Here is a 16788-nt window from a genome sequence, read left to right as displayed (position 1 = left end):
CTGGGGAGATAACAATCTCCTGTTCAACGGATTCATTGCGTTTTTGCTCAGGATTAGAGAGCAGGGAGGGGGGGGGGGAGGGGGAGGTGTAGTGAGGAGAAAGAGAAAATCCTTGTTCAGAACGCAATGCATCTGCGAATCAGATGCGTTCCCATAGGAGATAATAGGCTTGTAGTTCGCACCGCAATGCCCAAAAAACGCACACGTTTTTTGTGCAATGCGCAGTGCGAATGCAACACACATATGTGAACCAGATACATTCATATGAATGTATTTTAAAATGTCCTGCGAATTAGATGCGGTGTAAGCCGCATCTAATTCGCATAGGTGTGAACCCGGGCTAATAGAGAGGGTAAAAGGGGTACAGACATCAATAAAAACCGGACAGGTTTTCTAATCCCTCTCTACTCTGTCTATTCTATCCAAAGTTTTGCCTTTAGTTATACTTTATGTAGCAGTCATAATATATGTATAACTTAATGTTATGTTATATCTTATCACCTGGCGCCATTTAGCGGCCAAAATATAAAAGGACTGCATCTTTATTTTCTTTTATTAATCAAGTTGACATGGAAGTATTCTGTTTGTTTACATTTGGACATTAACTTGACCTACCCACAATGCTCATTAACTCCCACATGCCTCAAAGAACAGAACTGCATTGTGGGAAGATAATAAAAAGGCTGGGAGAGGCCATCTTAGGGCTCTTAGACATGCATGGCCAGCCTGGGAAGATCTGTGTGAGGTCTGCAGCACAGCGTGGCCTGCCTCCACGGAAAAGCGATCCGAGCAGCAGTACTGTGACACACCAGAGAGCTGGACTGACAGCGGGCAAGACTGGGAAGAAGCCAGAGGAGCCTGTCGGAGTCATCTGGGAGTTCCGGAGCATCTTGAATTGTGGAGCGGAGCAGCGCAGCAGTGCCGGCCGGCCGGAGACAGAACCCTGTACATCAGAACGGAGTCTTCTGACAAAACTGTCCTGATTGGGTGAGAGGGCTGTTGCCCAAAATTTCTTGATGAACTTTTATACATCCGTCTACACAAGACAGAGTTGTTGGGACCCTTGGTCCCACAAGCAAAGTCAAGAGGATTTAGTACTGAGTCCCTGGCATCAAAGTTAGTTATAGTGCTGCTGCACCAGAACCTTACTTTCACATTTTCAGTTTACTTTGATCAGGAGTCATTAACCCTTTGGATTACAAATCTACTTTGTTTTTGCTAGCAGAAGAAAAGAAGGACCGTTTAGTAAACACTAGGCCTTGTGTCCCTTTACTATATTGGGGTAGTGTGATATTAAATAAGGGAGCTCTCTAATTGTTGTATTACACTTCATCAAGCTAATCTTTGATTCAATTTAGCAATAAAGCGAGCAGGAAAAATTCACTCTGACGGTTATCCTATTTACTTTGCTACACCACTCATATATTATTTCAGACATTTTATACCTCTATTGTATCTTTGTAATATAAAGTTCAGTTGACTGTCAGACTATGTTGGTGAGTGTTGTTTTCCTCTTCATCACCAGCCAAGAGGAGTGTAAGGTAACTTCAGACAGGTATATTATATTGAGTATTGTGAACTTGCCTTTATGATTTCGTTTGACTGCACACTATTACACCACAGCTGTGTCAGGGGGACTGAGATAGTCAAATGGAAAACAAAGCAGAGTACAGGCCCAAATAAATCAGCAGCTCCTTCGGGGTCAGTGCTACATTTAATTGAACAGGTGTCATTGAAAGGTTTACCCTTGTCTCTTGCTCTGGTGACAACCACAGAATTATTTAAAATTTCCTTCATTTTCTATCCAAGTGACCTTGGTGACCACGACAGATAGAGAGAGTTAATTTCCCCAGTGGAAACACAGACAGCAACAGAATCCTATTGATGGGAGGACAAATTTGGGCCTCTTATATTGTATACCACATAGAAAAGGAAGCTGACCTTCTACAAAAAGGCAGGCACCCCTTCTGTATATTAATGAATTGAACAAAATCTTTATAGGGGCTCTAAGCCCTTACCAAGCTAACAAAAAATGTCTGGGCTTTGCATATTCATTCATTGCCATCTGAGTGCATATGTACATTTCGTAATCCAACAGGTCTTATTACAGAGCAATGTTTTGTGTGCAGGTATTTTTACTAAAGTTTTGTAAATAAAATGATCACATCACACTGTTAGATTTGGCACCATTGTGATTGTGTATTTCAAGTAGTTCAGCTATGGCTGCATAGTTTTCTTTCCAGCAATGTATGATGTTACCAGTAGGGGGCGTTGGATGGGATTTCGATAGTTTGCAGCTACCATTTCATTCAATATTATTTGATCTTGGATCAGCATTTTAATGACTATTTTATCTTAGCCAAGCTGAAATATACATGAATAATAGAATAGGGTGAAGTAAAATACTGCTAAACTAGAATTCAGTCAAACAGAGTAACATAAAGATATGGTTTATTTTTAAATGCTAAGTACAATACAGAACTATTATGCAGAAGCTATACGCCATAATGGCAGAATGTTATAGATTTCATTCATTATAAGTGTGTCCTGCTGCCTTCAGAAAATCAGATTTTCCTCAGAAAAATTGTTTTGGAATTTGTGTTCCCTTATTTCATTTGATTCAGGTTCATATTCCTTGGCAGATCCAGGTTCTTCTCCAGAAAAGACACCATTCCCTGATCCATTATCTTCTCCAGAGATGGAGTTTGGTAGTATGAAGGATGGGACTTTTTTCATTCTAAAAAGGTAGGAAAAATTGGTTAAGTAAATGACAGTATAAGTAAATGTGTATAAGTATATAAATGTTATGGTAGGTTACAAAGCCTTCAAACAATCTGCCTTGTTTCTTCCACAAATTCATTGCATCTATGAAAGGGGAAGGGCACCTATCGTGTGCTATGGTTAAAGTGACCATGTCAGGTTTAAATATAATCCAGAGCAAAGATCTCTGCAAGAGACTTAAGTCCAATACAGAAGAAACCGACCAACATTTGTCCCATGTGTACAGGCCCTTGTCCAAAGGAAGCTGATCTCATGACCGGCTTTTGTTGAATGAGCATGCTGGAAAACTAGCAGCCAATCAGCCCTCTCAGCCAATGGCTGCAAGCTCTGACCGGTGTGTTTTAGTAGGGGGGGTGTCTCCCGCATCCCCCTGTTGGAACACAATGGCTCAGCGGGGAGATCACTGTACTAACATCGCATAGTAAGTACAGAGACCACCTCAGTTTTTTGTTTTGTTCAGCCCACTGGGTTCAGTGAAAAAAAACGTAGGCATTAGTTGGAATCACAACTATTTGTATTTTTTGATGGACTATCTATTGAAATAAATGCAAACCCATCAAAACGTTAAGATGCATGTCAACATGCATTGATGTGTGTGTAATGTGCATTAATAACACATGACAACATACGTTACCGCACGTTGACATGTGATCAGATGCATTTTCATTGATCTGAATGGAAAATGCATCAGGTGGAAAAGTGCATAGGTGGGAATAGGCCCTTATTCACATGCATGTGTTAAAGCAGAGCTCCATCCAAAAGTGGAAGCTCTGCTTATTCACACTTCCCCCCCCTCCACTGCCACGTTTGGCACTTTTTTTGGGGGGGGGGGTGGATACCTATCAAAACCAGGTACCCGTTCCCACTTCCAGGTAAGATTGCTGCAATCCGCCCCCCCCCCCCCCGCTGCGTTCTGGGAGACACACAAAAGATAGCAGGACCATTCAGAAAGCACAGTGCAACTAGTGCATGCGCAGTGGGAAACAGGCCCTTTCCCTTAAAAAGGATGGCAGCGCCTGGCATGTGTGGGTGACATACAGTAAGCATCTTTCACTCCAAGAAGTGTTGAATGCTGACAAGCCTTTTGAAGATTGCAATGCCATCAAAGAAAACGCTATGTCTGGCGCAAACCCAACACATCACATGACCCAAAGAGCACCATCTCCACAGTGAAACATGGTGGTGGCAGCATCGTACTGTGGGGATGTTTTTCAGCAGTCGGGACTGGGAAACTGGTCAGAGTTGAGGGAAAGATGGATGGTGCTAAATACAGGGATATTCATGAACAAAACCTGTACCACTCTGTGTGTGATTTGAGACTAAGACGGAGGTGCACCTTCCAGCAGGACAATGACCCCAAACACACTGCTAAAGCAACACTTGAGTGATTTAAGGGGAAACATGTAAATGTCTTGGAATGGCCTAGTCAAAGCCCAGACCTCAATCCAATAGAAAATATGTGGTCAGATTAAAGATTCCTGTTCACAAGCGCAAACCATCCAACTTGAAGGAGCTGGAGCAGTTTTGCAAGGAGGAATGGGCAAAAATGCCAGTGGTAAGATGTGGCAAGCTCGTAGAGACTATCACTGGAGCTGTGATAGCCGCAAAAGGTGGCTCTACAAAGTATTGACTTTAGGGGGGTGAATAGTTATGCACATTGACTTTTTCTGTTATTTTGTCCTATTTGTTGTTTGCTTCACAATAAAAAAAAAAAAAAAATCTTCAAAATTGGGGGCATGTTCTGTAAATTAAATGATGCAAATCCTCAAACAATCCATGTTAATTTCAGGTTGTGAGGCAACAAAACATGAAAAATGCCAAGGGGGTGAATACTTTTGCAAGGCACTGTATGTGCATTTAGAGGGCATTTTGAAACACATATGTATGCAGGTAATGATTTTTCAATGGTGCCATTCAAATTCAGCGCTTACTTGCTGCAATCAGTTTAGCTGTTTAAAAATAATAATAAAGCAGAATAATACAAAATAGAAAACAAATTAAAGAGAAAATAAAAACTAAAAATTAAATAATAAATCACTAAATAAATAATAAACAAACAATAAAATAAAATTTATAATAAAAATAAATTGATGCTGGGAGAGATCTACTGTTGAGGGAGAGGTCTATTGATGCTGGTGAGGGGAGATCTGTTGTTGCTGCTGGGAGTCTATTGTTGCTAAGGGGGAAATATTGCTGCGGTGGTCCACTGTTGTTAGGGGGTATATTGTTGCTGGTGGGGAGGGGGGGGGGGGGGGGCTATTGTTACTGGCTGCAGAGGATCTATTTTACTGCTTTTCTTGTTATCATTACCAAATTCCATACAAATTGCTTACCACCACAAAATTATACATGGTTCTGTATTCTCTAAAAGGCCAGTACTGGGAGGTGGGTAGGGGGTGGAACCAAGGAATGGTGCACGGAGGTGGGTAGGGGCGGAGAAAATGGGAAACTTGGAAAGGGGGAGTTCCTGCACTTTTTCTCTGAGAAAAAAATCCCTGGTAATGAATGTTACTATTTATATACTTACACTGGATTAGTATCAATTTCATTGCTGATCTGGCCTTGCTCAAAAAAGGACTGCTCTTGGAAACAGGCAACTGAATTGTCGCCAGGTCTACATCTGATTCTTTTGTATTGTTCTCTCTTCATAGGCAAACCTATGGATATTAAAAAAATAAAATAAAGAGTTACATTTTTTTAATGACCTTTGCCTTCTTTCAAGTCATTTGCTTAATTAGAGCACCATTAATAATCACAAATAGCATAAACAATAGTGGACATGGCAAAAGTGATGGTGAAGATTTAAAATGGATGTTTTGCACTGTATGTAGCATAGTGTACTTTTAAAAGAAACACTGCAAAAATATGAGGCCTGCCATTGCTGGCCACTTTTTGAAATTTCTAGTTGCCTGTCTCTCTCTGGCTTCAGGACTTAGGCCCCTTTCACACTGGAGCGGTTTTCAGGCGGTATTGTGCTAAAAATACCGCCTGAAAACCGCCCCTAAACAGCCTCCGCTGTTTGTTCAGTGTGAAAGCCCGAGGGCTTTCACACCGAAGCGGTGCGCTCGCAGGACGGTAAAAAAAGTCCTGCGAGCCGCTTCTTTGGAGCGGGGAAGGAGCGGTGTATTCACCGCTCCTAAACCGCTCCTGCCCATTGAAATCAATGGGACAGCGCGGCTATACTGCGGTAATACCGCAGCTATAGCCGCGCTGTACGAGTGAGACAATATAAAAAGCAATAACAAAATATAAAAAATATCATACTGGTAAAATTTTCTGTATTATAATAAAATTTATGTTAGATTAAATGCAAAACTATTTCAACAAAATAGGAATAATCCCTATCACATATTTATGTTTCCAAGATGGTGCTAAACCAGCTATTAAAACTGTGTAATAGTAACAAACTTTTGTAGTTACATAGGAACAAAACAATGTAGCAGCAGATAGAGCAAGTTGAACCTAAAGGATGGGGATGGAAAGTGAAAAAAATAAAACACATTTACCTTAAAAGAAGGGAAAGGTTGTATGATGACTGGTAATAAAAAAAAATAGTAAATATATGGAGGAGAGGAAGGTATTTGATGTGAATGGTGGATGTTAAGTAATGGCATAGCAGTATCAGCTAGAAGAGAATGGGGGGAATGTAAATAAACATACTTAAAGTGTATTTCCACTTTTGAAGCTAAACTGGGTTAACACCCACTTGACATTTGTTATATTTTCCCATTCACATAGTATAGCCCTTTTGTGAAAACACCAAAACTAAAATGTTCCCCTGCAATGTAGTTAATAAGGGTACTTGGAAATTAACCATTTACAATTATTAACCCTGTCTTTACTGTGCTGGCAAATCTCATTATCAATTGTGAACTTAATTTGACCGCTGTCTGCCCTAACAAAGGCTTAACAATCTCAAAGCTTAGGTTCTGCATTTTATTTGAACCCCTTTCCAATTGCTGCAACCCTTTAAATTAGGGCTGTGGAAATTAATGATTAATTCCTCAATTAATCGTTAATTTTTTTGATCGATCAAAATTTTTTTGATTGGTAGGCTGCCTGCCCTGGGGCTGCTTTGGGCCAAGCTGTGGCTGCAGCGCAGCGCTCCGCTCCCTCCTCCTCCTCCTCCACTATATGTCATACACAGTCTGCGGACATCTCCCGCTGTGTGTCTCCGAGCTGAGTGTGAAAACTTTGGCTGCGGTGTGAGAAAAGTCCCGCCCTCCTCCTAGATCAGCTTGTGTGATAGACGCAGTGTTCTGTCTGTCACACGAGCTGATCTAGGAGGAGGGCGGGGCTTTTCTCACAGCATGGCCAAAGTTTTCACACTCAGCTCCGAGACACACAGCGGGAGATGCCCGCAGACTGTGTAATCCAGGCACAGGCACTGACTACACTGAGGCTGCGATTATGGGCATGGTGAGACTGCATTATGGGCACGGTGAGACTGCATTATGGGCACAGTGAGGCTGCCATTATAGGCATGGCGAGGCTATGGGCATGGCGAGGCTGCGATTATGGGCACGGTGAGACAGCATTATTGGCACGGTGAGGCTGCGATTATAGGCACGGCGAGGCTGCGATTATGAGCATGGTGAGGCTGCAATTATGGGCATGGTGAGGCTGCGATTATGGGCACGGTGAGTCTGCATTATGGGAACGGTGAGGCTGCGATTATGGGCACGGTAAGTCTGAGATTATGGGCACGGTGAGACTGCATTATGGGCACGGTAAGGCTGCGATTATGGGCATGGTGAGGCTGTGATTATGGGCACAGTAAGGCTGAGATTATCAGCACGGTGAGGCTGAGTTTATGACGTGTGACATCCTAGCCATGCACGGGGCTATGTCCGGCTTCGGCTGTTGCCATAACAACGGTGCTAAATCAGCTAAAAGTAGTTGGATCTATATGTTCATTATAATGATTCGAAATTAGTCGATTAATCGATTAAAAAAAATTGATTAATCGAACACGAAAATTTTAATCAGTAACAGCCCTACTTTAAATGCATGTTAAGGTGGGGGGGGGGGGCAAGGGTCCTAAATCAGGGGCAGAACATTAGCGTAGAATGGTGTGTGAGCAGTGATGGTTGTGAGCAGGAGAGATAGAGTAGGACTAATGGGTGGGGTGCAGGATTACTGGTTGACAGTGGGATATAGCGTCTGGACATTACTAGTGAGTACTGAATTAACATAATACAGTCTGGAAATGCTGTAGATGAAATTGCTGTAAGTAAATTTGTGCTACTGCATAGGGGTTTGTAAATGCTGTGTTTTACTACAGGGGTAACTAAGCAGAAATAGTGTGGTTAGAAAATAGTTTAGTGATGCGATTTATTTGTGATGAGGGAATGGTAGGAACATTAAGGAAGATATATACTGTGGGGAAAGAACATGATTAAGTGGGGGTTGAGTGTTATGTAAAGGAAAGCCATGGAAATAGTGAAAAGTTGAGGAACATTTGAGAGGTGGATACTCTGGGGGTAAGAGTTTGGGAAACATTGGAAATAGTAAATGGGATGGTGAGTGGATCCCTGTGATCAGACATAGATAATATGTAGTGTGGTAGACAAGTTAAAATGGTAATAAGTGGGTGAGTGTGGTTGATGGGATTATAAGGCATAGAAACTCTGCAACAGTGAGGAGTGAGGTGAGGAGAGAAGTCGTGTGATCAGGTCCCCTGATGAGGATACCCAGAAAGCGAGGGGAGATGTTTAATGAATGCTTGGAGGTGCAAGTGTAATAGATTGAAAGTTAGCGAATTGATTGAAAATATGATCAGTCTTCCCGGGAAGGGGGAAGGTTGTATGTAAAGACACAAATTTGTTTTTAAACATTTTGCAAGAATCTTAATAACACATTCTAGTCACTAGTTCAGACAGACTTTAACAAACTACCAACAAAAAATATGCTTTTCATCCAACCTGACCAAAGGAAAAATATCATCATTAAATACATGAGTAGAAGTGTATTTATCCAGAGCTGAAGTCTACATACAGAAAGCAAAAAAATTGAGAAAACTTACTATTAAAGTTACCCTTATGTTGAACTGGATAGGATATAGAATGTGATATAAAATCTGGTTATAGAACTATTGGGGACATTTTCTTCAAGGTTAGAATCATCTGGAAAAATGAGAACGGCGTTGACTGGTTCCAGGGTTGTCTTAAGCTGCTTATTGGTAAGGTTACGTTGAAGGGTTTGTTTTCTCAAATATCAATTAAGGTTCACAGAAAGATTAGGTTTGGACATTGGACTTATTTTTAAACTTTCTATTTCTTGAATATGGATTTATGAGAGGAGAGTGTAGACTGACTGTTGTGGAACTTGAATGCAGGTCTAAAAAAATGAACTACAGAATTTGTAGACTGAGATATGTTTTTAAGGATTCTGTTTTTTAGATGGGGATAGTACTTATAAAAAATTTGGTAGCCATTGTGGCCCTGGAAGAGTTTTCAGGAATAGTGATGGCATGTGGTAGGACTATAGAGGGTGGGATTGCAATGTTATCTTTATTGTTGATTTTTTATGCTATTGTTTTCTTGGGTGCTTTGGTGATCTGTGAATCATAAAGCTGGCCATACATGGATTGAAATTCAGCCGGTTCAGCAAGACTTTCAATCCATGTATGGGCACGGAGATTGTACAGCAGTTGATCTACCAATCTGTACAACCGCATGTCGGATTTTTCCTGCTTAATCAGCGCTGCCAGGAGTAGCCGGCAATACCGATCAGTGTATTCTGATGGCAGGGAAGTCTCCCTACTGTCAGAATACAATAGAGGATTCCCCTATTCACATCGAGTGTGTGAATGCAGGAATCAAATTTTTTTTTTTTTTCGTTCAAGCTGCTGGAAAACAAATGACTCATCTAGGGCTGCCTAACATTTGGTTAAGGATGGGGTAGATCTGGTGCTGTTTGTAAAGGTATTTACACAGAGTTAAGCTGGCCGTACACCTATAGATTATCTGCAGATTTTCTATGGTTAGATGGAAAAAGTGGGAGATTCCTCCATCCACACAGTTTAGCGAACATGGAGAAATCTGTTGCACTTTTTCCATCTAACCATCGAAAATCTGCAGATAATCTATAGGTGTATGGCCAGCTTTACAGAGTTGTTATTTTTATTTCTCTCATCTGACTTTGATTTATATGACCACTGATTGTTGTAAAGTCTGTGTTTTTGTTGTGTTGTTGATATTGTGAGTTTGCTGACTGTCCCTCTGGTTTTTCTTGATACTGGTATTATTGGGTTGATGGTTATGTTTGTTGTATTGGGTGTTTTTCTTATTTCCCAGGATCTTTTCTTTCTTTGTGTATAGTCCTGTCTGTTGTGCTCTAATTTTGTTAGTTATTTGTAATTCTCTTTTTCTGTACTTCTGTCAGTTCACTATTCCTTTAATGTAGTCACTGTTCTGCAATTTGTGGATCCTGCCCAATCATAGGTTACAGAAACCTTCAGAATCTATTTTTGAGTTTCCCAGATTGTCAGGTTTCTAAAAACTGGACTTACAGTATATAGGACAGATTTCCAATAACTGCCATTATAAACAACATATTTAATGTCAAGAACATCTAACATCTAAAACACGAACATTTAAGAGTCTGATTTTAAAAGTTGGTTTGTAGGAATTATATATAAGAGTAAAGGGAGAGCTCCTTCCATTTTATATTCTTTGACAGTTCATGCTATATTTAGTAAAGTATTTTTTCATAGCTAGTAGTTCAACTGTATTGAACATAAGGAAATTCACATTACTCCAGATACTTGTGCTCCTCCACTTGTAAACACTGCCCAACTGCTGTGCAAGAGTGGTAGCTAGGTTTGCCAGCCACACATTAGAAATGAAGAAATATTCTGGATGGCTGCACTCCAATAAACCTTGTAGTATCCAAATGCAGGCTTAAAACATCATACGACAGTGGGGGAGGAAAAAATATTGATGCGTTTTGCGCTTTTAGGTGTGCAGCGATCCAGAATCATTAACCTTTTCACATTCTACTGTAATGTTGAAAATGTTTCAACGCTCATCAATATGATTTCCTGTGTTCAAGACTGGGGAACGTGTAAAACCACTTGGGTGGATATTGAATCGTATTCACCATTATAGAACACATTAATTTTAATGTGAGATCTACTACTAGCTGTAAAATGACCTGTTTAAATGAAAGCTTCCACAGATGTATTGTCTTTTCAGGATCAACTTTTGTTTTTAGGAGTGGGGGAGATAGTGCCCCATCATCGGTATCAGTGGGAAGAACAGTTCCCCATCATTGGTGTCAGTGGGGGGAATAGTCTCCCATCATTGGTATAAAAGGGAGGAACAGTGGCTCACCATTGGCATTGATGGGAGGAATAGTGCCCCATCATTGGTATCAGTGGGAAGAATCGTGCCCCATCATTGATGTCAGTGGCAGGCATTATGCCCCACTGTTAGTGTCTGCTAGATGAATAGTAACTAGTATCATTGGGATGAATAGCGCCGTAAGAGCAAGATAAAGGCTAGAAAAGAGCCACATCCGGCCCGCTGGCCACAGTTTTGAGACCACTGCCATAGAGAAACAAACACATCAAGAACGAGAAGTTTTTTTGTACTATTTTAGCATTAATAAACAAATTGTTTGAGCAAGTAGTATGAGAGTGATTTTGTTTTTTTGTTTTTTTCAACTTTTCACATGCCAGTTCCAACATCCATGGCACAAAAAGCTAAGCCTGTATTAGAAAATACTGTGATAAAATCACACAGGTATGATATAAGAAGCATGATTTATATAAAGATCAGTCTGCGAACTGCTACCATTTTCATTCAGTACTTTCAAAAGCAATCCAAGGTAGGCATCTTTGGAAGATGAATGTCCTTAAATTGGCATTTAAGAGCTGAGAAGCGTTAGATCCTCTGTTAATTTTGTATTGAGATTTTTGTCCTCACTGGGGAAATTGTATCCCATTTCCTGTTCTAGTTATGAGGCATAAGCTATTTTTTCCCATTCTATGCAAAGCTAAAAAAAAGGGTATGGCTTAATTTCCACTTAATTCATCTTGATGGCTTAGGTCTGTTGAAATTCTTTGTTAGGCAACTTTCTAACAGTGTAAGTTGGATAGTACATCAATATGCAGCCTCAGCAGAAATAACAGTTGTAGTTTAAACACTCCCCTCCTCTTTCACCACGTTTTTAACAGGGCTACTCTGGAAGTAGCACATAAACCCATGACGGAAATGATTCATTTCCTGGAGGATGAAGCCCTGAGTTTTCCAATGTACAAGATGATGACTAAATCTGTAGCCTGTGGTTGGTAGCAATTGTAGCTCAAAGTACTGCAGAAATTTACCCCCAATGCACAGACTGAAACATTGATCTGTTATGTTTTATTTCTTCAATAAACAATACTGTGTTTCAATAGATAGTACAGTGCCCATAGAGCATAGATCATTCTTCATTATTGTTCTCAGTCAAGTAGACGTGTCCTACTGAAGGTGTAAAGCCCTGCAAATATTTGACCATCTGTGACAGCATTAAGGTGTAACTGTAGATTCTAACAAAAACATATCCTACCAGGTTTCCTTATCAAACTATAAATTAGGACTATACATTTCAGATGCTGTAAAGACAGCATTCTAATTGTGGTGGCCTATCTAGGGTGTAACATTTTACAAGACTATTGCATTACAGGATGTAAGCATGCTAAGCTTTGGGAGTGCCACTGCTGAGAGAAAATTTGAATTTTCCACATCCATGTTCTGTGGTCATAACATTCAGCTAAAACCTCCATCAAGTATTTTTTTTTAATGTCTGTTCCCCCTATCGGGATGATTCCACTAACATCCTGCCTGGTTACTGGGATAGAAAATTTAATAAAATATCTCCAACAGGGGTGCAGAAGGAAACAATAGTACTTTCTTAGTTGGCAATAATTAAAACCTCTGTGTAGTTTTTATCACTGTCTGTATTTATGGTCAATAGGTCAGGAAGTGAGGGGAAACACTAAACACCTGACGAGGTAACTAATCCTTGTCTGCTTTATCCAAAACTCAAAACAAATGTACGGCCAGGAGTTCCACTTTAAATAATTGCCTTTTACTCCTTTATTATTTTGCTAAGATGATGCAATTAAAACTATGTAATTAGAGCATGGTATTGCACGCTCACTGGGTTCCTTGCTATGGAAATAATGACTCATATGCCTGTCCAAAGCCTGGTTGACTTGTGTGTTGTGTGAGATGGCACTTTATAGAATATGCACAGTATATAAAGTTTAATGTAGCTATAAAAGGGCACATAACTAGGCTGGCTGAGAAGGAGAGGATGGGAAGGATCTTGTGGCGGAGACAAATGACATTTGCCATAGTGAGAGTTGTCAATTGGCAAAGCAAGGCAACTTTGAGTGAACGTAAAATTTTTGCCAAGAAAATTAGTCCTCTCTGCTCCCACTCTTTTTTCATTTAGGGAGGGTGAAGTATAGAAGAGTGGGGTATTAATTAGGTTTGTGGAAGTAGAAGGGTCTAGTGATTGCTAATAATCAAATTTGGGGGAATATTACCACAATACCGACAGTTTGTTGATGCTGCCAGTAAAAAAGCTTGCTAGTAATATATGGAGTTTTGGGACAGGTTAATAAACCAAATTTATTACAGCTCATGTGGAATTCAAGAAGGGGTAAGTATCAGATATTACTGTGTGGTGTTCAGGTCTATAGTGTAAAGTGTGTACCCCCAAGCTGGTTATAAATGGCTGATGGCTGGTACGAACTTCCAATGCAGTGCAACCAGGGGCAGTCTTATCAAGGATTACAACACCTATCAGGTTATTTTTTGCTGTGTGTCCTGCTGGCAAGATTTTCCTTCATTTCCTGTCATGGAGATTTCCACTTACCTATAAATTTGAGAGTTCCTCTTCTTTTCTGCCTTGATAGCAGTGGTCACCATTATTAATAGAGAAGTGGGGACACAGACAGTAATAAAAACCTGATATATGATATAATCCTTCCACTCTCTGTCCCAAACTAAATTTAAAAAAAATGTTTCTCCTTTACATACACTTTAATACAATTTTTTTTAAAAATCAAGCGTTCCCCTATGTATTCATTTTTTTAAATATTATTCTTGGCTTATCTGAAAAATTAAAGTTGAAGATTAATTTTTTTCTGTGCAGTTTAAATGTCAGAATGGATTCTTGAGGCTATCTAAGAATATGGTAAAACATTTTCTAGAGAAATTGTTCATGTGTTTTTCATCATATGAATCATCTTTTGGGTCATTTCTTACCATAACCTATTTTGTAATAGTAACAGGAAATCACAAAGCTCTGCAGTTTATAAATGTATGTATATAAAGCAAAGAGTTCATTTATTGCTTCTAGTGTTAAGATATTGGCACTTCAGTTGGATTAGATCAATGTAAATTATTTTTCTCTTCAAAATTTTTATTCAACAAAAATAGCACTAATCACCTATATCGAAATCAATTAATTGACTTATTATTTCTAGAAATATATTTTATAAAATATCATGATTATTCACTGATTAGACCCCCTCCCTTGTACCCTGCTGTTATACTGTATATACTGGTGCAAAGCCAGTGTTTGTTTACTCGGCCAGTAGGGGACCATGTGACAGGGTAATAAGGTAAAGCAATCATTGCAGAGCCTTGTACACCTCTTAACAGGAGTGTCTGAACAAGGATCTTCATGACAAGATTGACTGTTATTCTCTGGATCAAAGCTGCATATTTATAAAGATTAAAAGTAACTTATAAAATGACATTAGCATGATAAAGATTATATCAATTTTTTGTGTTGGGGTTATCTACTTTTTAGATATTGCCCTCTAATCATTGCTACACATGGCACCTGCTTACTCTGTCAGCATTTTTTTACATCCCTGATGACTATTTCACAGTGAGAGACCTAAAATTCAGTACATCGTCTAACCTATCGCTTATTTGTATTGGTATTGAGAGCTTACAAACATAATAAAATTGTAAGTAAATTTAAGTAAGAGTAAGGACCAAAAGCAATAGGAGGCACATTAACCAGTCAGAATAGACCCAACGTCAGTAGACTGATCTAAGATCAGCTGGTGTGGGTTACTGTACTTTACCTATCATCTATTATTCTGCGCTACATTACCGAGAGAGCACATGGGTGCGTTCAATTTTAATCAGGAACTGAGTAGTTTTACTAGTACAGTATGTAATATATAACATGAAGAGCAGTATCATTACCTTCCACGAGGGATCCAGCCAACAGGAGAACACAAAATAGGGGCAGCATATTCTTGTAGGATAGAGAGAGAAGTTCCATACGTAGCGGAATAGTTTTTCACAAGATGTGAAATGTTAGCATGAGCTGTGGGTTTCTTAGCTAGTAAAGATTTCCGACTAAAACCACAACGACCAGCCCACAAACTTGTCACAACTTCCTGCACAAGTGTAAAAAACACTATTCTGTGCATTAATAAAGGTGACAAAATGACTACTGAAGCATTTTTGAGAAGGAAAAGAAAACATGAAGTTCTCATGAACAATTCCGAAAACAAAAAGATAATTGTTATGATAGTACATGTGGCTTTATTTGCAACAAGAAACTTGATTTTTACACATGGTATAAGAAAGCTAAAATAAAGTATATTTGCACTAAACACTTTTTACATTTCTTTTAAAGGAAACCTATCATGAGTTAAATATACAGACTTCTGAACATGATAGTGTGGATGTTTTGCTAACCCTTTGGCTTCAATACTTTTAGTCCCAGAAACAGAGCAATAAATCTGAGTATGAAAGTCAGACATAAGTGTGAAGTCCTTCTTTGTATTTTTGTTTGATATCAGAAGCTCAAAATGTGGCGTCTTCCAGGCAATCAGCGTTTCTAAAAGGAAAGGTCAACAGTGATGACCTTCAAGCTTTTTCATGGCAGGTTTTCTTTAAAGGGCAAGTACACTGTTAGTAAAAAGTATACTATTCCACCCTCATTCGGGCTCCTAACCTAGCCCTACCCAGCCCCTCTTCCGAAGTTGACATCATCCAAGCATCCATTTTTTATTTATTTTTTTCAGAATGTTTTTTTATTTAGGTAAAAGAATGACATGAATATTAATTGTACAATGAAAATTGGTGAGACAAAGTAAAGTTACAGGAGAGCGTCAATTGACGATGCATAAACCCTAAATAAATGGGTCTAGTCCCAGTTAATACAGCAGTGTAGATGAACCTTAACTATAGAGCAACATGTGAGCTCAGTTAGTTCAGGGTTTCAACAGTACTTAAATGTGAAGGAAGAGGCCAAAGTTAGTGGCCCTCAAGAGATGAGCGAGTGTAGGGGAGTCAAGTAGGGAGTGGGACAGGTCTAGCAGTGGAAAGGTGTTTGCATATAAATTTACTTTAGTGCTGGCCGGACCTGTACATTAAGCCCTCATATATTTGAATGAAACTAAAGGCGCAGCCAGCACTGACGAAGATTTCAGCCCAGAAGAGGCAGACTGATTGGGAGATCATGGCCTGGCAGCAGAGTCTTACAGAGTACACAGGAAGAGCCATTCTCCTGATGTAATCTTCAGGGCTTAGCTTTTATTTGAGAAAGGAATTCTTTTATATTCTTTAGCAGCATCTGTCAGTGTTCCTGATACACAGAGTGGGACCAGCTATCAAACTAATAGCAACGCCTCATAGATTATACCAGGAGAACTGCTCCCCTGGGGTAATCTTCAGAGCTGGGCTCTCAGTTTAACATCTGGGTCCTCCTTTGTGTATCAGGAGTTTTGATACTTATATCTGTATAAATAAAGGTTGCAAACAGGTTGCAGCATTATTTATGTTTTTATTATAGGTACTTTTATATTACTGTCAATTTAAGCAGAACTTTACATATTTATTATACATTCACATCAGTCCCTGCCCTCAAGGAGCTTACAATCTAAGGTCCCTAATGCATATTCATACATACATACACATACTAGGGACAATTTAAACAGGAGGCATATAACCTACCAGCATGTCTTTGGAGTGTGGGAGG

The 16788-nt window shown here is 39.5% G+C and overlaps 1 protein-coding gene across 1 annotated transcript; it reads right to left on the bottom strand.

The window, feature by feature from the left end:
- Nucleotides 1-2434: 2434 nt before the first annotated feature.
- SRGN (serglycin) lies at nucleotides 2435-15158 on the bottom strand. The gene is made up of 3 exons (XM_073596472.1): nucleotides 15003-15158; nucleotides 5309-5438; nucleotides 2435-2737 (listed from the first exon to the last, which is right to left on the bottom strand). Exons 1-3 carry the CDS (start codon nucleotides 15079-15081, stop codon nucleotides 2557-2559), a joined length of 390 nt encoding a protein of 129 aa, XP_073452573.1. The 5' UTR covers nucleotides 15082-15158; the 3' UTR covers nucleotides 2435-2556.
- Between the last annotated feature and the right edge of the window lie 1630 nt (nucleotides 15159-16788).

Source organism: Aquarana catesbeiana, linkage group LG08 (genome assembly GCF_042186555.1).
Source record: "Aquarana catesbeiana isolate 2022-GZ linkage group LG08, ASM4218655v1, whole genome shotgun sequence".
Classification (NCBI taxonomy): domain Eukaryota; kingdom Metazoa; phylum Chordata; class Amphibia; order Anura; family Ranidae; genus Aquarana; species Aquarana catesbeiana.
This window is presented reverse-complemented; position numbering and strand designations above follow the sequence as displayed.

Excerpts from the sequence above, each read along its gene's own strand:
- SRGN (XM_073596472.1), bottom strand. The coding sequence starts at position 15,081 with ATGGAACTTCTCTCTCTATCCTACAAGAATATGCTGCCCCTATTTTGT. Across the intron at positions 5,439-15,002 it reads GGCTGGATCCCTCGTGGAAG|GTTTGCCTATGAAGAGAGAA; the intron begins GTAATGATACTG and ends TAATATCCATAG. Across the intron at positions 2,738-5,308 it reads GAAATTGATACTAATCCAGT|AATGAAAAAAGTCCCATCCT; the intron begins GTAAGTATATAA and ends CTACCTTTTTAG.